The sequence below is a fragment of the Colius striatus genome, chromosome 2, assembly GCF_028858725.1.
Source record: "Colius striatus isolate bColStr4 chromosome 2, bColStr4.1.hap1, whole genome shotgun sequence".
Lineage (NCBI taxonomy): Eukaryota > Metazoa > Chordata > Aves > Coliiformes > Coliidae > Colius > Colius striatus.
Window position 1 is genome coordinate 55,740,877 of NC_084760.1, and position 22,651 is coordinate 55,763,527.

General features: G+C 34.9%; 1 protein-coding gene across 1 annotated transcript in view; it reads right to left on the reverse strand.

The window, feature by feature from the left end:
* Window positions 1-479: 479 nt before the first annotated feature.
* TRDN (triadin) overlaps window positions 480-22,651 on the reverse strand; it is a 231,466-nt gene continuing 209,294 nt past the window's right edge. The window contains 5 exon segments of the mRNA XM_061989612.1: window positions 480-622; window positions 12,507-12,603; window positions 13,157-13,305; window positions 19,221-19,268; window positions 20,911-20,928. Of these exon segments, the coding sequence (XP_061845596.1) occupies window positions 480-622; window positions 12,507-12,603; window positions 13,157-13,305; window positions 19,221-19,268; window positions 20,911-20,928 (455 nt within the window).

The following is a 22,651-nucleotide window of genomic DNA, read 5'->3' on the forward strand; positions in this document are numbered from 1 at the left end:
CAGTAATGCTTTTTCCTGCCAGCGATTTGATTGAATGTTAAGAAGAAATGATTTAGGATTGCAGGTAGTCTTGCAATCTTGTTGATATAAGAGCTACATTCAACCTTTCACTCCCTAGATAAGATTAAATGGAAAACAAACTCACTTCAATGCTGAGCAGGTGGGTAAAAAAAACCAGGAAGAGCAAAAGAGGCAGGAAAACACACACACCCATCTAACCCCCTCCACACACACAAAATCAGGTCAATGCTTTGCTAGCATTGCAGACTTTCCATGAGAAATGGGGCCCTTCTACATTTCTATATTTGTTAGGCACAGTTCATTACTGCTTGTTTTGCCTCTGTCCCATGGAAACTTTTTCCAGGTACACATGTTCAAGTGGATCACATACTTGCAATGACAAGTACCACCGTAACTACTGTGGACCTCAGCAGAAAAGATAAAGTGCAAAATGTGAGTGATCAAAGGACTCAGTCTCTCTATTGCCCTGGTTTCCTTGTCTTTCTCTTAGAAGTCTTTGAGTGAGTCTTTTCTTCCTTGTTTGAAGAGGGATTAGTGGCAAATTGCAGTTCAAATCCGTTGGGTCCATTTAGGAAGACACATTGAAAGTAGCGGACAGGAGCTAAGAAAACAAGGAAGAGTTGGTTTATGTTTATGGCTTCCAAAGTGAGGCCATAAGTCTATTCCATGTTCTTTCAGAAAACATCCGTATAATTTCGTTCCCTTTTAAGTGAGTTGTAAGATCACAAATCTCTAGTGTGATCACAAACCAGGCTCCATATATCAATAAGATATTAGCTAAAAGGCTCAATGAGATATCTTTGTGTACAAACTGAGAAATTGCTGAAAATTTCATATTTAAAACAATTATTCTTCTAATGTTGTAGTCCTACCTCTCTCAGAATGTTTGCATTTTAGGATAGCTGAATAGAAACCCCCAAAATTCACACATTTATTTTCTGATTTTGCATTTCACAATCACTTTCAGATACATTGAGGAGTTCCAGAAGGACTCACATCTAATAGTGATAATGACATACTTTATTAGGTTTCAAAGGAATTATATTTTATTCTGAATAAAGCAATCATAAATGACAGTATCTCTTCCTTAATCTTTCACAATCATGGTGATTTTCTACCTTTTGATTTTTGAGTACTAGCATGTGAAGTCTCAGTTCTTGCCATAATGTTTTAAGCTTTCAGGAACACATACTTCAGCACAGATGGAATTGACCTAATTTGTTCCAAAAGCTGAATTTTATACTCTGAGATTAACATTGACAAGATTTTAAAAGAGAATGATTAGTCAGTTATGTTTGGAAAAATAATTGGAGTTATGTTGGCACCTGAAATGTTAGTTTTCATGTAGCTGGTTTTCTGACGACTCTTTCTTTCCTCTGCTGTTCATTCCATATTACAAAAAAGTAGATGTTCACTGAGAAAGTTCTAAACTGAGATGGACTCCAGGACTTCCTATGCTTTAAACTGTGGTGAAGGGTGTGTGCATTGGCTAAAATGTCACAGTGAATAGTAGAAAACAGAGTGGTGTATCAGAAATGCTAGTATATTCAATATGGTTTTTGGTCTTTTTGTGGTTGTCTTGTCTGACTCACATAAAGATTAAGTCTTTGTTATCATGTTTTTGAAACTTGGCCAGCAGCAACAAACTAATGTGGACTGTACTACTAAATTTGAGAAATAGGCACTGAGAAGAATTAGTTTGGAAAAACCCAGTCCCATCCAAACTAATTCTATGTGTATTTGGAACATATAATGCTAAAAATCACCCTTGATTGTATTATTTCTGAGACATCTGTAGTGTTTGATAAATGAGTCCCGTTGTTTGGCTAATATGCGGTTACACTGAGTGCAACATTTCAGAGCGACATTCAGATGTTTATCTAGCCTGTTACTTATTACTTGTCTTCAGAAAATACCAGGAAAATGTAGGATAAAGAAGAAAAACAGGAGAGATGAAGACAATAGTAATGACTTCTATTGAGTTTGACTTAGCTAGGAAAAATGAAAGGTTTCCTTTTCTTGGTTTGTTTTGGTTTTTCTTTTAAATTTTGTTTGTTTTTGTTTTTACTTTTTCTTTAAAAAGTGTCAGTATCCTAGGAGGCTTAGAGTGGCATTGTTGAGGGCAGAACACCTTTGAGTTTTCTGTCAAGGATGATGAGACTGAGATGGGAAGCTGTGGTGAAGATTGTGACTGCTCAGGAAAAAGTTGTCTATCATGGTAGGACACCAACACTAATGAAAGACTGATGAGGCTTAAGCTTTTTGTATAATTGTTTTTAGCATATTCCAACCTGTTAAGCAAAACAAAGTCTTCTACACATACAATAAGTTTATGTAGGAGTAAATGGCTTCAGAATTTTTGCTATGAGGTTTTTCACTATTTCCCTTTCATGTTGCCCTTCTTATACCACTTTATCTAACAAATCTCAGCTGCAAAACATGCAGATAAGAACCTGATTCAAAAAATACAAAAATCCTTGGAACTATGCATTAGAGTCTGCAACACTGTTATGATACAAGCCATAGTCAGGAGAACAATTTGAATTTTGGCAAGCAAATAAGACTACAAATGCATTCAGTTCTGCCTGTGTAATTCCCACATTCAATGTAAACACAGAATGCGTCTTTTAAACTGAAAAGGATTCTCACTTTGAATGTATTGTTTCATATCTTCAGGGCAAATGTTACCAAAAAAAGATGAACAGTAGGAGCAAAACATGTGGTGGAACACTAGACGTGTTTTGTCAGCTTAGCTGAGACAAAAAGAAAAAGCCTTATATCTCATCCTCTGCTGTTGTTTAGGAATAATTTATGAGAATCCACATTTTTACTTAAGTTTCCCTTATGAGTACTACTGAGGAAACAAAAAAGAAGTCAGCGCTAGAACAGAATAGAAATGTTTTCTTAACCAATTATAATTAGTGCTTTTACATAGGTGTATCTGGTACCGAAGATGAATTAATTTCTGAAAGGCTGGATGATGGGGTATTTAGATTTTTTATTTTTTACTTTGCAAAAGGAACAGGCACTTTTTTGCCTTCCAAAAAGAGAGAATTCTTCTAAATGATCTTTGGTCTTTTAAAATGATACTTGCCTGATAGAAATCAGTCTGGAGCGAGAAGAGATGAGTTTCAGAAAATGGAAAAACAGTCAACGATAAGTACATTCCATGGATAGACAATAAATGATACAAACATTCCATAGAGCTAATGTGTGCTCTTGATCTCTAAGTGACACCTCTCACACAGAGGGCTGGTTTCAAGGAGTGTGAGTGGTTCTGGGAGTGCTGGTGGGCAGCAAATTAAACATGAGCCAGCAATGTGCCCTCCTGGCCAAGAAGGCCAACGGCGTCCTAGGATGCATCAAGAAGAGTATGGCCATCAGCTTGAGGGAGGTTCTGTTCCCTCTCTACTCTGCCCTGGTGAGGTCTCATCTGGACTACTGCATCCAGTTCTGGGCTCCCCAGCTCAAGAAATCTTATATAAAACCAAAGAAGAATGTAAAAATAATCAGAGATCTTATTACGTTAACAGATATGGATATAAAAAACCTGGAAATTGTTACCAGATATTTATTCAGCTATCAAGACATAGATGGAGAGAGAAAGAGAAGAGAGAGGAGAAGAGAGAAGAAGGCAGATGAGAGAATCAGTGAGTGATATGGCAATTAAGCAACTAATGAAATCAAAGTTGATATTTAAATGGTGTGAGCACTTTCGACATTTCAGTAATAATTCTACTTGAAATAGCTAATAAATAAAAGAGGTGGGGTTTTTTATGTATATGTGTAGCATTATGTGTACATATTTATTGAGAGAGGTTCTCCTCCCCTTCTGCCCTGGTGAGGCCTCATCTGGAGTCCTGTGTCCAGTTCTGGGCTCCCCAGCTGAAGATGGACAGAGAACTTCTGGAGAGAGTCCACCACAGGGCCATCAAGATGATCAGGGGACTAAAGCATCTTTCTTATGAGGAAAGGCTGCGGGAACTGGGGATGTTTAGTCTAGAGAAGACGAGACTGAGGGGGGACCTCATTAATATTTACAAATATCTAAATGGTGGATGTCAGGAAGTTGGGACATCACTTTTTTCTGTCGTTTCTGGTGACAGGACAAGGGGTAATGGGATGAAACTAGAACACAAAAAGTTCCACTTAAACATAAGAAAAAAATATTTTACTCTCAGGCTGACAGTGCCCTGGCACAGGCTGCCCAGGGAGGTTGTGGAGTTTAGTTCCTTTCTTCAAAACTTGCCTGGATGTGTTCCTGTGTGACCTGATCTAGGTGGACCTGCTTTGGCAGGGGTTTTGGACTAGATGATCTCTAAAAGTCTCTTCCAGCCCTACCATTCTATTATTCTGTGATTTTCCTTGGTAACAACCTTTCTGCTGGGAGCAGTAGCACTTCTTTTAGAAAATAAAAACTCAGGAAAGAGAGAGTACTTGAACTATGCTACTGACAAACCCTGTTAATCCCAAGTTCACCCTGCTTAACACCTTCTGAATTTATCTCTAGCCACATGATGTAAAGCTAAGAGGCAATTGAAATTTCAAAGGGATGAGTGATCCATTGGAGAAGTTCCTCTCTCATTGAGCATGGAACTTGTGCAAATATGTTCTTATCTAAATGCTGATGATTAGGAAGATAAGATCTATGCCTGTGTGCCACTTAAAATGAAAGATGAAGTTAAATTAGAATGTCTTACAATGAATTTGCACAGTCCTAGGAACAAGGGAAAACACAAGGGAAGTGTAGGAGTTTAATAGGCTGGCTTCTTTGAAAAACTTCACAGCACCTGCTGTCAGTTCTGGTCTCACTGATTAAAAATTGCATTACATAATTAAGATTTGTCACTGGATTTGGCTATACTGATAATAAACTAGAAACATGAACTCTAGCATCAGCATGATTATTTTTCATCTGATAAAAGTTTAATATTAAAGTATATGTTGATAACTAATTATGACAGTTGCTCTGTTATCTAAACAATGTCCTCATTAGAAGATAAGAAATATGACAAAGGAATTACCCACCTAAAATTTAAGAGAGATTTGAAAAAAAGATATTTTTTTCTGGAACAAAGGTAAATAATCTCTGAATCAGAAAACTGTATAAGAGTTACATTTTCTATAGAACTTTGCTTCAATGAGCTATGTTATGGAAATACATAATATGTACTTTTCTTTTCTTGCAGTGTAATTTCAGAAGACATACTAGTCAAACTAAAAGGCAAAACTGTTAACAATGAGAACTATTAATATACTAGATATTGATCGTTCATTTTTGACAAAATCATTCAGAGACTTATACTGAGGTTTATTTTTTCTTTTTCGTTTGACTGGGCTCAAATGTAGTATATATCTATAAATGCCTGAAGCCACTTAGTTTAATTTTAGCAAAATATTTTGAATGAATTCATTGTCCAACAGGCATAAATAATATTACTAACTGGATTCATTTTGCAAAGCTAGACATTCAGATTCTCATTACCGGATCTAAACCTAAACATTCTAAAGAATATATTTTTTTATAGTCTTTTTTTTTCATAAGCTATGGTGCTTATATCTTATTTATTTAGATCAGTACACCCCCACGTTATAGAAAATATAGATGTTTCTTCTATAATTTTCTAGGCAAATTATATTTAGGCTTAACATGATAAGTAATCAATTCATGAATTAATTATTGAAACCATCAACTTTTTATTACCTTGTCAATTGCTCATCCTACAATTCACGTTATTTTCAAAGATCCTTCTTTTTTTCTGGGATGTCTCTATGGACTTTGAGTTTTCCCTTAGTGTATTCACAGGTAGAATTTTATTTGTTCCCGTCTGATGTAAGCAACCATTCCAAGCTCAGACAGCACATTATCAAATGTAATGGGGCACATCTAATAGTGTTTGTATATCAATAATTAGCATGGGCTTCAGACATCCTGAACAATATTTAGGTTGAATAATAGCATCTACATTTGAAATCATGTTCACATTCAGCACTCCAATGACAACAGGAAATGTCCCTCTATTATGGGCTGTAAAGCTCTCCAGATATTAAACTTAATGCCATACATGTGAACGAGCCACAAGAGTTAGCTACATACATTAACAGATGTGTTTGATAGTATAAGAATTAGTCCAGAATTATTTATAAATTTTGACCAGTAGCCATTTTGAAAGATTTAATGTAAAAAGGATTCAGAAGCAGAAACAGACCTTTACATAAAACAGAAAAAAACTTGTCTATTAATTTCCAGTACCAATGACTCTTGTAGTGAAGGATCTGTAATTGTGCAAATTGAAGAGGAATAGATAGCTGGTGTTCTACCCACTTTATCCTGTAACTTATTAGCCCTAGTGCCCTCCTGGGAAGGTATAAAGTTGAGTTTCTCCAGGTGAAGATGTCTCTGAGAGTGCCAGCTAAATCCCATGGAGAGTACACAATGACTAAACAGCTATAGGGAAAATGTCACCATCATCACCATTTTAAAAGCAAAGTAATTACACCTGCATTTTGTCAAGGGTCTGATGTTGCTCATGGGTTAATTATACCTAAACCATGTCTGGCAGATGGCAATTATTAATCACATTTCTGGATCTTAATCAAGTTTTCATAGCAACTGGACACTAGGCCAGCAGTTTTCCCCCTTTTAAAAACAAGGATGTAGGGGCCTTACATCTGTGTTTGCATTAGAAGATTCATTATGAATGTGGAATGTGGTTCGCTTTATGGAACCTTTTTAACAGTGTGATTGGTACATTAAAATCTTCTAAAATAATGTTTTATATCTCACCTTATATTTTTAACAGGATTTTTATTATTGATTGGTAAGGACTCTGTTAATTTTCATGATTTATGTCTAAAGGATTTTGAATAAAAGTGTGCCTATGGGGTCCGTAAAGCATATTCATGGTTATGGCACAGCTAAGGTTGGCAAAATAATATGAAGAAAATCTTCACAGTAATTTGAAGACTGAGCTAGTAAAGTTCAATATGTACATAATGTTTAGATGCTGTGTAAAAATAAAACTTAATAATTGTTTGTCACTGTGTTGGTAGAAGAAAACTTATGATTGTGTGCTGAAGAGGTGAATATTAAACTGAATCACAGAATCACAGAATGGTGACCTCCAGAAATCATCTAGTCCAACTTCCCTGATAAAGCAGGTTCACCTCAATCAGGTCACAGAGGAACACTTCCAGGCGGCTTTTGAAAACCTCCAGAGAAGGAGACTCCACACCCTCCCTGGGCAGCCTGTGCCAGGGCCCCCTCACCCTCATAGGAAAGAAGTTAAGAAGTTTCTCCTCATGTTCAAGTGGAACTTCCTGTGTTCCAGCATGTTCAGCTTCCAGCTTGTTACTCCTTGTTCTGTCACTGGGCACTACAGAAAAAAGACCAGCCCATTCTCTTGATACTTGCCTTATAAGCATTTATAAGCACTGATAAGATGCCTCCTCATTCTTCTCTTCTCCAAGCTTAACAGCTCCAAATTTCTCAGCCTTTCTGTATAAGATAAATCTTCTGGTCCCCCAATCACCTTTGCAGCCATCTACTGGACTCTGAAGTTCCCTGTCCATCTTCAACTTGGGAGCACAGAACTGGACACAATACTCCAGATATGGTCTTAACAGGACAGAGTAGAGAGGGAAGAGAACCTCCCTCAATCTGCTGGGCACACTCTTCTTGATGCACCTCTCAATGACAGTCTCCTTCCAATGAATCAGCCACTCTCCCAGTTTGGTGTCAAATCCTCCTGCCCTGTAATCCATGATATATTAAAAAAGTAATATAGAGCGGCTTAGCAGTAACATCAGTCAGCTCCCTCAACACTTGTGTGTGTACCCCATCGGGACCCATGGATTTGTGGATGTCCAGCTTGCTTGGTGTCCAAGTAACTCAATATAATGCAAAGCTGATTGAGAATCAGTGTCAGTAATTCCTAATTGTAAATAAATCTTGAAAACAATTAAACTTGAGGATTAACCTCAACAGAATTACCAATTATAGCAAAGGTAAAATAGATTAGTTTAGATATAGCCTGTAGAAGACACATCAGGAATACACTGTGCTTCTAGATTCTCCCCATGTAGTTCTTTGTTTGAAAAGATAAAACTCATTCTTTGGGCATTGAAGTAGAATGTCTGCAATTTATAATTTAGATTAAAATGTCACTATGCTGAGAGGCTATCTCTAAGCTAATAATTAACATAAAACCTGATGTTTTGTTCGCATTTTTGGTGAATATTCACAGATTTTAAGTTCCAAAACTTATTGCAATCTATAAGAAGTTTTCCAGTGATGTTTAATCAACTTCAGATCAGACCATAAAGCTTGCATTTTACCTAGCCACCACAATACAGCTAATAGCTCACCCTTATATGATTTTTCCTATGAAAAGAAAAATTAGGAAGATTAATGCAAGTTAACTTTGGAAATTGATTAATTAGGCCATGTAAATGTATTATATGGGTGTTCATTCAGAATGAAAACAGCCCCAGTGAAATTTTCATCAATTCTATTTCAAAATAGATTAAACTAAATTAAATCAAAATCACCTTAATTCTTAATAAGTGTCCATCCAAGCATTTAGCACTGTTTAACTGAGCTCTTTAAACACGTATCTCTTGTCAATGCATAGAATTTCTCCATATATTCCTCCATGTTTCCACTTAGACAAAATGATGAGATTAAGTCTTTAAGTATATCTCTAAAAGTCAACTTCTGAATAGTCGAATGGCTAACATCAAGTTACTGGAAACCCTGCATATGAATCCTTGGCCCTGAGGATTCTAATAAACGTGAAATGTTGAGACATTCATGTATATTCACAGAATGGAGGTTGTTCCGCTATTGCAAGCAGCCTAGTGTGCAGCTCATCCTGCTCACACACTGAGTGTACTGCAGAGTGATAAATCTCACTGAATGAGAATATCCTGTATAGACATAGATCCTGTAAATGAATTTCCACAGATTTTATACAAAAAATTCTGATACATCTCAGAGTGCAAGTTCCTTCTATTATTTTCCAGCCAGTTGAACACTTTCTTATGTCCAGAGAAGACAACATTAATATTAGTGATTTATTGGTGAATTCTGGTGAGAAAAAAAAAAATGATGAATCTCTAATGAAAGTTATTTCAAAGATGCTATTTCTATTTCCGTTATTAAAAAACTATTTCACTGTGAGGGTGAGGGAGCAGTGGAGCAGTGGTTATGGAATCTCTTTCCTTGGAGGTCTTCAAGACCCGCCTGGACATGTTCCTATGCAACTTGATCTAGGTGAACCTGCTTCTGCAGGGGGGTTGGACTAGGTGATCTCTAAAGGTCCCTTCCAATCCCTAACATTCTATAATTCTATGATTCTATTACTTTCAGAGACACAGCTGTTACAGTTAATGGTCCCTTCCTTGATCTATATTTCTACTTTGAGAAAGTACATCACATCTTTCCTCTTCAATATTTTTATTCGTCTTCTTTGAAACAGTTGTATTCAAATTGTCAACTTCACGGATATGAGTTTATGCAGACGAAGTTCTGCAAGAAACTGCTAACAGAACAGCAGAGCCATCATATGCCTGAGTGCCAAGGAGAGTAGAAAATACAGTATCTGTAGTTGGTCACCTATCTATAGATGCAAACTACCTGCCCTGCAGAGGTTACGTTCTTGACTTCTATTTTGGATATAGTGCTCTATTTTCAAAGTAGTTCAATACTTCTACTTTATAGAACAAAGCTTAAATTGTTTAATGTTTGTGTTTAAATAAATTGACAAAAATCGCAACTTTAGAATAATGAGAACGATAAGGTTTTTTTCCAAAGTTTTTGAATGATTCAGAGCCAAGGAAAAAACAAAGGAAAGAGTCTTGTTCTCTTTGAAAATAACAATTCATGGAAAAAAAATCTTACATGTTGCACTGCTAACAAATTTATGTTCCCTTAACACTGAGGAAATATTCTTCATTGTCTCTCAAATGACTCTCCTATTGAATCTCATATGAAACAGAACCTTCAGGTTTTGCAGATTTGGAAATTGTTTTTGCATTGGAAAAGATACTACAGGAAGACAGTGCAAAAAGACAACCTTACCTTAATAAACCAGTCACCGTATACTAATACTGACATGTGATGAATTAATGAATTAATCTAATGGAGGTTTTCATATGGTGATCACTGTGTGCCATTGCATGCCTTTTGCTCATAATACGATGAAATTATTCTCTTAATGCCAGAAAACATCTGAGAAGCTGTATTGCTCTCCATCATTGCAGAAGCAGAGGAAAAATCTGAGAAATGTTTTTTTTAAATAAAAGTGCTGTCAGAGTATGCTCACATGAATGAGGTTCCAGCTCTGTTTAATCATAATTTTATTTTCCAGAGGTACAACTTGTTTGGCTAGACAGTGAGTATTAGCAGTTCTCATGTCCAAGAAAATTGTGAACTATATGAGGGTAGATGCATGAATTACAAGTCTATTTATGACAGATCTATTTATATGGAAGTTAGCATGACTAGTTTGATTTTTCTTGGCCTTGGGAATAACCCACATATTACTCTAATTTAACTAATAAATTTTCATGAGATTAGTATCAGTTTCACTATTGCTCACTTTTCATGCTTTTCCATCACAGTCTCTCTGTGTTTCTGCCACATTTGCACATCTGTGAGCTCCGGTAATAGAGTGGTAGCAACATCAACCTCTTCAACTAACTGTATGACAAATGCAGAATACATTTTTTCCTGAATTTTCAGCCATGAACACAATTACAAGGTAATTGCATTAAACGTAATCAACTTTTCATTCATTTATATTTTCATGCTCTGGTATGAGCCATGAATCAATCTAGGACTTACATAAAAGTATCCATCTGTAGATGGATAGATTGTCTTCACCACAGAGTTGAATTTGTACACTCCTCAATTTCTACTCCAAGAGCCCAAAAATCTGCTTCTGTGTGCTTGGAAATACATTTGTTATCTGATACACGAAAAAAACCCTAGAGTTCCAACAATTGCCTTTTCTTTTTTTTGGTGTTAGTGTTTCAGTCTGGGTTCAGGCACCAGTTCTTATATTTAGGATAGTAATTGTTTGCAGCTCTAAAGTAGAGTGAAATTTAACATCTACAGTATATATCACCATTGTTTATGAAAGATGCAGTACTGCTTAAAATTCTATTTAAATGTGGAATGTTCTAAAACTGAAGCTATACAGCTTTTAAAATTGCTTGTTTTTCTTTATCTGATTGCATTTTAAAATCAAGGAAAGGTTAAAGGACTCTGATTAACATCTGAGAATACAGGAATACACTCTATTCAGATTTTGAAAGCTGAAAGAAGATTTACTATTTAAATTTTTATATTACCTCAGAATATGTAAATCCTTTTCTACTTCCATTTATCAGCAAAAGGTATTAGAATTCATTATACTGGGGAAAATACATTAGATTCATCTGCCAATAAACCAGGCAAAAGCTATCAAGCTCACACTGAAGTATACATGACCTAGGATTTGGTATCAACTTCTAAATTCTCAATTTGAGCAATAACCAACACACAACTTTTATAAAGAGAAATCACTTCGATGTTCTTCTGGAAATCTTTCATCCATTGTCATTCTTTACCATGTACAAAAAATGTTTAGAAAATCTTTGCATAGTAAGTTCTGTTTGCAAAGCCAGTTACAAAGAACTGACTTCACAGAGCTGCTTATGATCTAGGATACATCCAGCCAAGAATAATTTCACAATCATACTATAGAAATAAATTAACTAATGATACCAATTACTGTTAAGTGAAAACCACAGCAACATAGTTTGTGAGTGCTGTTTTAAAGGAGTGTGGTGTACAAAACAAAGTCCACTGGCAGAAAATTTTTAGTACATTCCTGTTGTATACTGAATTTGGAATTTTACTCCATAAGATAATTCTTTTCTCTCTGTAAAATCTTTGGTGTAACTTATTTGTAATTTATTATGATTAGCACCATCTCTATGAATTCTATATTAATAAAATAATAATAACTGTTTACTACCATAGATTCTACCTTCTTTATCTATCAGTTCACAGAATCACTAAAAAGAATTGATATCTGTATCTGATTGTTACTCCGTATTCTTAATTGAAAAAAAAAAGATTGAAAAAAAGTCAAGTCATTGTTTTGTGTATATGTAGTTGCCTTTATACAATAGTCTTGTGACTATAGGCTATTTGGTTTATAAAGTAATTAGCTGAATATATATTAAAAAAGTTTAGGAAAGTGGTAAAGCAATACCATTTAAGCAAATAATTCTCTATAGGAACAATATATATAGATTTAACTGGCTTGGATCACATCTTGTCCCCCAGACTTGAGAGATGTGAAAAGACTGCAAGTGTGATCTCCTTTACAAAAAAGACCCTAAAACCGTAAAACCATAATCAAAAACTGAAAACCAAACCAGAAAATTTTGGAAAATAAAGGCAAGTTATTTTACAATTAAGGGAAATCATATACCTGAAGTCAGGTTGTGCTGTCGTGGAGCTTCTTTTACTGGTGGGACTTCTAAAAAACAAAAGATAGATGATAAATTAATCTTCAGTTGGAGGTAGAACTATTTAAACAAATTTTGATGAGAAACATTACAGTTTTTTGGAATCATCTCACAGATATGAATCTTTATAAATTACCATACCTTGTTATTATTCATTATCATTAGAAATATAGTAGAAACCATTTATTTGTCTGCATATTACTATAGTAAAAAAATCAAGGTAGTGTTGTGTGTAATAGGTTAGTCAGAATACAGGTGCCCATGAAGTCTCTCTTATATGTGAAAAACACTTCTTGTTATCAATGAAGTTAGTCTGCAAAATGAAGCTGGTGATCTAAAGCATCACACAAGCTATGGAGATGACCTTTGGTCTGTCTCAGTAGGGAGAATAACAGCAGACTGAGTGGAGACTACTAATCCTACTAGTCTGTAAATACAGTGTTGAAGGACACTACAGACAGATTAATGCTGTGCCAGCCAGGGAGGGTCACAGGAAGAGCACTGCTGCAGCTGGATTGGATGTGCTGATGTAATCTTTGATACTCACACGCAAAGGATCCATCCGATGTTCGATTACTGGGGATTTATACACAATTTAATCATTTTGGCTTACTTGCCCATATTTAGAAAGAATAAGCTCCTCTTTCCTCTTTCCATGAAAAACCTTAATGTTTGCATTTTCATTACTGTTTGCAGAGATTGTCATCCCTTTATTACCTTTGGGTTTTTCATCTTTTGGACGTTTCTTCACAATTGGTTTTTCTAGCAAGGAAAAAGTAGTACAGTTGAAGGTTGGTAAATTGACTGCGGAATAGATTATTACCTACAGTTTTCCCATAAAATTCTTTGAAAATGAACATAGACAAGATATAAGTTGTTTCAAATAGCAATACATGTAAAACCCTAATCTCATACTATATTTATTGCGATCCTATCCACACATATGAACACACAGAATAAATTCCTACCTTCTTTTTCCTTAGCTGCCTTTGGTTTCTTTGTGGCTGGAAAGATTTGCAAGGAAACAAGATTAAGTGACAGACATCAGAAATATGGGGCTCTAAAAGTAAGTACATTGCACAAAGCTGATCTCCCTAGTAATTTCCCTGTAATAATAACTGTTGTAAATGTGCCTTATGGTATGCATGCGATGTATCTAATAATATAACAGTGGCTGCTACTCTTAGTGGCAGTGGTGATTCTGGACTTTCTGAATAGTTATTGGAAATTGTTTGTGTATTACTGGTTGCAGAGTAATTTGGAAACTCTCAATAAAGTTTTTAGGCATTAGAATTGTGTAATTCCCTAACTACTGCCAGTATTCCCTGATTACTGTAGGCTAAAATGCATCAGGGAAGGATCCCTCTGCCAATTGCCTTCTTCTTACCCTCTTTCCCAGAGCAATCTGAAATGTCTGAAAAAATAAGCAAAAAAACCCAATCCAGGATGTGGAGCTGGATGGACTTATAGAACCATCAGATGTGACCATTCTGAAGTCCTGCAGCAATAAATTCTGATTTATTTGACGTAGTTTGTTTTTATCTAATTGTATGTTCACTTAGAACACATGCTTATTTCTTTTTTTGGCATCCTTTATCCAGCCTGCAAATATAGACAGTCGATTTGTGACTCTGTTCAACAAGGCAGAATGAAATCAGGTAAGATGCATTTCTTTAGGCATCCAGGACCATTTCAGTATCTGCTGTTGACTGCAGCAGGAAAACTAACAGGCTGCCTTCATATTGTTAATTTTTGCTTCCTATTGCCCAATCAGTTGTTATAACACTTTGCTCAATGTCTTCTGGTGCATGTGTTATTTGATTAACAGTAGCTTGCTCAGTGCTGGTCACCTGTGTCTAGCTCACCAAAACGTGTTGCAGATGAATAGTAAAAACAACATAATCAGCCAGTCAGAACAGTCTTTGGTAGAAAACTGAACAGCTGCAATGCTATCAGTTTACTAAGACTGGTTTACATTAGCATTGCTCATTATTGATGAAAAATATGTATTTATCAACACTTGTATATTCATTAATTCTTTCTGTAAGACACACTATAGAAAAGTAATATTTACCTGCTTTTACAGCTTCACCTTTTGGGTCTCCGGGAAAATAATCAGAAATGGAGAGAAAGGGGGAAAGAAAAAATAGAAGATTTAGTACCATTTTTTTCAAGGCAAGAAACTATTTGAATACATATTCTCTTTCATCAGCATCTTTTCTGCAGGATATTAATTTGCAAAGAAATATGCCTTAACAATGGGCGTATACACAGAATTTCACGCTGAAAGCTGAGTCTCACTCTTTGAAGTACTATAATCCAGCATGCAATGGTTCCTGCAAATGCAAACACTGTGCCAATCAAAGCATTCCAGCAAATAAATATTCAAAAACAGTTATTTTAAAATGTTCATTCAAGGTTATAGCTGACTATGCTGTTTTCCATAAAATGGAAATTTTATGGTTTAGTTCTTACCTCTCTTCTCTTACCATCTATGTGTCCCAAATGAAGACTAACACTAAATACCCTAGTATAAACCATCATTACTCTTTTTAAATAAAAATAATTAATTAAATTGTGTTTTGGAATCCAAGAATGTTTTACCCATCCCTAGTTTATTAGTCCTAGTTTTATTTTAGAACACAATTTTAAGGAAAGAGAATAGCCTCATTAGCCAAGCAAAACCTTTATTCCTTGAACCTGGAGTTGGATAAAAAAGGACTGTGTTCACAAAACATTTTAAAGTCTCCTTTGATTGAATTATCTCTGATTTTTTTTCATGTTGAGTTTTTACTTAAGATAAACATGAGGTTCTCCAGCTCACCAAGGTGAAAATATTTCAGTCAATGCTTTTTCAACAGGAAGACTGAGCATTTATGCATGATTTTCAATAACACATCTCAGGAAACTTTCATCTGGGTCTTTGTTCATAAAGAATCTCACAAATGTCAGTGCTCAACACCTAGGCATCACATGCATTCAGTCAAGGCCAGTTGTGCTGCTATTAAATACTAACATGCTTAAGTCCTTTTATATTTGCATTTCTGCTTGTGATCATGCTCATAGTTGCTGAAAGCTGATACATTACTACATTGTTACCCATGGATTAATACCTCTTCCCATTTTCAGAAGAAAAAAAAAATACCTGAGGCTCTAAATCTAGAAAAGTTCCTGCTCCCACTCCTTAACCAAGGAGTTGTCTGACTAGGGGATCTTGACTGATACGGCTATCTTCGTATATCCTGATGTAGGATTAATGATTGGTTCCCTTAGACAGCAAGGTACTCGAACACTTTGACTTGAAAGGTAGTTAATTTGACCCTCTCTTCTATGTAACATAAGCGCCAGTTTCTCTTCTCAGTGCATCAGCAAACTTCCACTTATCCCCAGGGCTTTGGGAAATATTTTACCTATATCATGGAACTTCCATTACAGAACTAAGTGGGAATAGAGTTTGGCCAAGGCTTAAGTTTTTCCTAAAATACTAGCCTGCATGTTCTTCCTCTTAATTTCAAAATGTGGTTTGGCATTATTTCTTGTATGAGTATGATATGTCACCAATTCTGTCGTCTGTTCAAGGTAACCTCTCACAATTTGTGAGTCTTTACTCAGTATGCCCGGAGTAAATTCTGAATTTCATTACATGTTCAAATTTGATATAGGATCAATTTTTGTCAAAGACTTTCCTGCATGCCAAAACAGAAATAGTGAAAAATAAAATAGTTTACTATTTGCTTTTATAATTGTATGATAAATCACTTATAAGGTTACTATAAAAATGTATTTATAGTTAGTTTGGGGACTTTTCAAATACAGTCTTGTATTCACATTTATAATCTGTCATTTACTTAATTATATCATCTCTATACTGATTTAAAACTCATTTAGTTTTACAGTAACACTGCAAAGGGTATAATGTGAGAATAAATTCATCCAAGGGTAAATGTATGGATTTATTTTACCTTCCTACTAGACTTGAACTCCAAAGTCAATGAGTATTTTGTGTCCATGGCTATGTTTCATACTAATTTACATGATAGTTCTGTTCGTGTTATGGCAAATATACTGTACATCTGACAGAGCAAAGCTATATATGAAGCAAAGCTATAGAGAGCTCTACAAATAAAATAGGCAGTGATCCAACTGTGCTTTTTTTTTAGTAGAAAAAAGTAATTTTATATATATAGCTCTGATGCTTAAAATCTTAAACTAGATCTATTTAAGGATGATTAGCTCAAAATAGGCAGTGTAAACAGAATTATTTTTCTATATGATCATAGCTTTTCTTGTTACTGTTATTTTTTTTCTTTTCTTCTAAAGACATTGTTAACCTTTATAATCATTCAAGCAGCAGAATATAAGCTCAAGAATGTGGTACAAACGTCCCTCTGCAAAGGTCAATGGAAAATATCTTGTTCTTCCTTATATTCACAATGCACCAGGGTAATATAATTCTTGATAAAAAAAGCATTGTTGACAACTACTTTGGGTTAAACCTATTCTTATTGCAGAAAGCATGAGGAATCTGGTGGTTCTCTGCTAGCAGAGAGTGATGTCAGAGGGTCTCTCAGTGCAGCAGACAAAATTTCAGTGAAAGATCCAGTGAATGCAAAACTGAACAAATATGAATAATGGAATCAAATAGAGGAAAGATTGTTTAAAATATGGACAAAAATGAAAATAAACTCAGCAATGCCTTCAGAGGAAGTAACAATTTTGCAATGATAACTTGAAAACTGAATGCTACAATACAGGACTGCAGGAGATCCTTCAGTGTTGACACATTTCAGAAGCTTTCTGTTCCCCTTTCTCTTTGGAGCTGGGATTCAGAATAGCACTGTCTTCTGACAAATGTTTACAAATGTGTTTGCCCTGCCTTGTTGCCAGCTTCTGACCTGGAGCAGGCAGAGGTCTGTGTTTCATGGGGCTTGACCTTGGTTTTGGATATTGTTACCTCAGAATAATGCAAGGTTTGGTCTTGGTGTCCCAGACACAGCATAAAAAACACAACAGAAATCCTGTGCTAAAGAGGCTACATCTAATTAATGTGTGCAGGTCCATACTTAAACATTTTCACAATTCAAAGCATGCAGGATAAACTGTCCTTCTGAGTGTTGTCTAATCATGATTTGCAGCATGTAACCTCTAATGACATGCCATAATAAGCTTAGATTACAGTTTTTATCTATGAAGAAGTCCTATTGACCTTAGCAGGGACTCTATCCAATGACTTCAGTGAAAGTCTTTGTTATGAAATTCCCCTTGAATCGTCATCTACAATGGAAACAATATTTCCTCTAATTGATTTTTTTAAATTAAATAGGGCTAAAAAGCACATTGAAATACAGGAAAGAATGTGCTTAGTGAATTAATGAAATAAGTCATTTCCAAATGGTAAAAGAAGTAATGAAGAGATTGTCTGATTCAGTTATGCTACATGTCATTTAAATTTTTTTAATAAACAATATATTTGCATAAAGCTAAATCATGTGTCTACACTCCTCTAAAGTCATCAGAGCATCAGTTATGCTACTAGCATAATTTACTTTCCTTTTATAAAAAGTAAAAATTATAAACAGAGCTTGAATGTCACAGCTTCACAATATTCAATTAAAAATGTACTTAGTTTTGGAGTGTTGAGCTGTTATTAAGCAGGCCAAGTACAAGAGTATCTCCATATAGGAAAAAATAAAGCAGCATTATCTAACACAACAAAATTGCAAAAATGCAAAGTGGGACAACATGCATCTGAAAATAAGGTTTATATTCCTTAAGAAACAAGACACGACACATACTTGAAGTGTTTTTCAGTTTGACTAGGAAGTAAAAAGAGGAAAGAAAAATGGTCAGAACAGTCAGGTGCAGCATAATACTGTTATGTTGTAGAATGGCTTTCTTTGCTCTGGATTCTTTGTTCTTTGTTCTTTGTTTCACTGTATTTGAGTACTTTTTGTAATCTCACAGTAATTAATAACAATCTAATGATGGATCATAATGCTAGCGATGTTCTTATTTACACATGAAAATAGCTGTGCTAGAGTTACGGATGAATAATGTTACAATAAGAATTTAAGATCTTTATTTGTTTCCTTTCATGGAGAGGTGTGGAGAAGGTATCTTTTAAACCAATGGTACTTGCTTTCTATACCTGCAGTAATATTGTTCTATCTTGAATAAGGAAGGCTGCATGATATGTAAAGACTTTTATTATAGATGACGGATAGTGCCAGGTCATGATCCTAACTGTACATCATATAATACCTGCTACAGATAAAAATGAAACTTTTGTTTGCCCTGAGAAGTTGACTTATACAGGAAGACAGTAAAATCCAAATAAATGACAGATAATTACAAATAATTAGCAAAATGATGTCATTTAAAGCAAGCACTTTCAGAAAACAGTTCAAATGGTTTACTGGCATAGCTTCTTTGACATCAGTGGAATTACAGAAGTTGAAATTTGACCTTTGAGATATATATATATATAAAATGACAACCAGCATTGCAAAGATATACTGTGCCACTTTGGCTCTGTTATGATGTATCAAGGCCATTATATTCAACAAAATAGATGGTAGAACCACGATTTTAACATTTGTCATACACAATTGTATTGTTCAGTTTCTTTAAGGAACAGCTTTAAAGATAATGAAAGCATAAAATACAGGAGTGCTTACCTGGTTTTGTAGGTGGAACATCTTTGTCTTGTCTGACTGCTTTGTGCTCTAGATAAAAGAAATAACACGACAAAATTGCCAATAATACTTCTAGGTTACACTTTTATACCCTTATCTTTTTAGCTAAGAAGTGTATTTTTCAGGAATAAACATTAATTTTCTCTTGCTTCATGCTGTTATTTTGGAAAAAAGACATGAATAGTTACTAACAGATTATCCATGTGCCACAAAATAACAAAGTCCAGTAGTACTGTACATAGCTTCACACATAGAGTTACTATCAATGTTATTAAGAGGTCTCAAGGAAGAAGTCAGTTAATAGGGGCCTCCCTCAATTTCTGAAATGCAATTTGTGTCTAATGTACATTTTCATTTTTTGAAAGGAGAGCACAGACCAAATTCAGCAATCATTCACTCAACCATTATGTTACTGATTCAAGCATTCTTGAGCTGAATTCGTGAAGTATCAAAAACATTATATTTGGTATAAATAAATTATATCTAACTGAGGAAAATTAGAGAACTAGCACTGCTTGATAGACAATGTTTTGGGGTTTTAAATTTTTTTCCCCTGCTCTCCTTTCTGTAACGTGATTATTATTATAAAAATGATAATTTATGTTAGGTTGCTAGATATGGAAAAGATGAAAAAACTATGTTTTAAAATCAAAGTCTAGCACTAAATAATTGATACAAAAGTCACACCTGCATAAAAGAATTTGAAAAAAACCTCACACCACAGATCTTATACCATAGTAACAGTTACGCCAAAAGCAGCCACAAAACATTTTAGAGCTGAGGAATAAACAGACAACTGTGCTGGCCTTGTTTCCAGGGGATGTTTCCCATAGCTAAAAAAGTGTACATGAGTTTCTCTTTGAGCAACAAGGGCATAAAGGTGGATTGCAAAGTTGAAAATGTTGAAAATATGAGCAGCTTCTGAAAAAAAAGGCAATATACCTCAGCCATTCTGCTACTTAGATGAATAATTGAACTCCTAGCAACCATGATTTCAGATGACGATATATACTGGGAAATGCTGAGATGAGGACATGATAGGGAATTTCGAATGGGAAACAGTTTTATGAGGTGTTAATGAAAACTTATGTTAGTGAAGAGTGACATTTCTTCCATATCCGGGCTTGTTTTTCAGTGCGACAGTATTTGGGGACTTAACTTTAGTTGTGCCTTTTTCCACTTTTGTAATTTACCTTGCACACTGAAGATGTGAAGGATATACAAAGTTAACAAGAAGGCTGCATGGTAAGTTAATGTATGGACTGTTTCTTCAGTTATTTTTAATAGAAAAATTCTAGATGTAGTCATACTAAAATATGTGATTAGGAAGAAAATGTAATGACATATTTATTGTTGATTTTTTACTTTTTAAATTCAGCAGGAGTATTTATTCAATCAAACTAATTGTTAACTGTGATTTTTAAAAACCTTGCCACTTGCACAGAATGAGTTGGCTTTTGAACTCAAGAACAGGTTAAGTCAAATGAATTTTAAATAGCAACAACAAGACATTATGTTAAATGACACAAAAGAAGACACGATGATAAAGACATTGTAATTTTAAGCAAAGCTAGAAATTGCAAAGGGAGAATTTCCATATGTTAAGTCCCAAAAGGCCACACATATCCAGCTGTTTCGCAGAATTTTCTTGATCTAGGTAGGTATCACATACTTGATGGCTTTGCCTGGACTACAGAAGACAAAAGAAGATAGATTGTAATGTTTAAATGCAAAGAGAAAAGAGATGTTACTTTTTTTTTTTTCTTTTTAACATTCAAATATTTTTATGGCAGTCAGCTCTCCCTTGTTCTTAGCTTTCCCAACTCACGTAAAAGATACACAGCATTCAGGACTCTAAAATGTAAGTAGGCTTTAACATGTTTAAAACTTTACAACTCCCACTAGTTATCACCTCCTGCTGACATAATGCAGAATACTGTCATTTAGCACAGTAACACGTTTATGTATTCCAGGATTTCTACTCCCTGTGTAACAGCATATAGCAGAAGTACCTCCAGACCAGTCATCAGATGATTGGAAATTTTGTGTGGGATTCAACTGGTTGGCAACATCAAGAACACATTAGTCTACACATTTAGTCAGGAGAGCACTAGTCATGTCCAGAAAATAATTCACATAATTATAAAATATATATTAAAAGAACATGGGATGACTTACCCTCTGTCTGAAACTACCTGTTTCAAACCCATCAGGTGTTAATCTGAAAACTTAGTTATTTCTGTAGTGGCTTGTATTAAGTTGGCCAAACTGAAATACTGCAATCTCAGTTTTGTTCCAACAAACGGAAAAAAGACTTGGCAAGAATATGGCTAAAACAGCTATCAAAAAGCAGTCAAGTCATGATATTTCTCGTAGTTTTGTTTCCAGCCACTGCTAAACCACAGTTTGAGCCTTCTGATTTTGCTCATAAATTAAGAATGGAACTTAGCTGCCCCTAAAAACAAAATTCTGAATTTAGGTGTGAAAATCCTCTAAGTTCAAAGATGTAATTTCTTCCTCCTCCACACTTGTTTCCTTATCAGTAATTGCTAACTCATTATACAGTCAACAAAGAAATATGTTGAAGAATTTCGCAGTAATTTCTATTATTAGAAACATAATTTATATTGTTTTCATAGAATCATAGAATAAGCTATGATCACACCAGTTATTTTTATTGGAAAAGCAGATAGAGTACTGTAAAATATAAATTCATAGTACAATGATAGATTATCATTAGTGGTCTTATAGAAAGCAATGTAAACCCACAAATTATGTGAATTTTCACAATTAGAGACAGAACCATACTATGCTGTTCATCATCTATTTGGCTACTGCAGAGAAGAAAAGATATATATGAAATAATAGAAATGGGGTAGTAACCAGCACCATTCAACTTAAAACAGCATTTTATTTTATTGAAAATATTAAGCATCATCACCATCACCAGAATATCAAAGTAAATCTGTTGTTGACATAATTCTCCAAGATTTGACAATTTTTAATTTTATATTTGAATCAAGGCTACCTCCAGTAGAAATCAAGAGGTTGATATCTACAAAAATCCCTCAAGACAGCTTTGCATTGACTGCCAATGATGATGAGTATGTTCTAGTTCCCTGAGTGACCTTTCAGGGCTCTCGCATCTCTCTCTACTTGGGTACTGGTCTCTACTGTAAATTCAATTGCTTGAAAGATTTGAGGTTGAAAACACCAAACAGTGGTGCTTGTGGGATCATTTGAGGGACCAGATTTACAGCTACACTCTATTAGCCCAGCTCTTCCAGAGAGGCTGGAATAAGTAGCCTAACACTGGGAAATGCATTGACCCGTCTTCATCATCAGAAAGACTATTGCAATGATGCCATGACAAGAATTGCTCTAAGAGTGTTATCAGTCACATATTTCAAAAT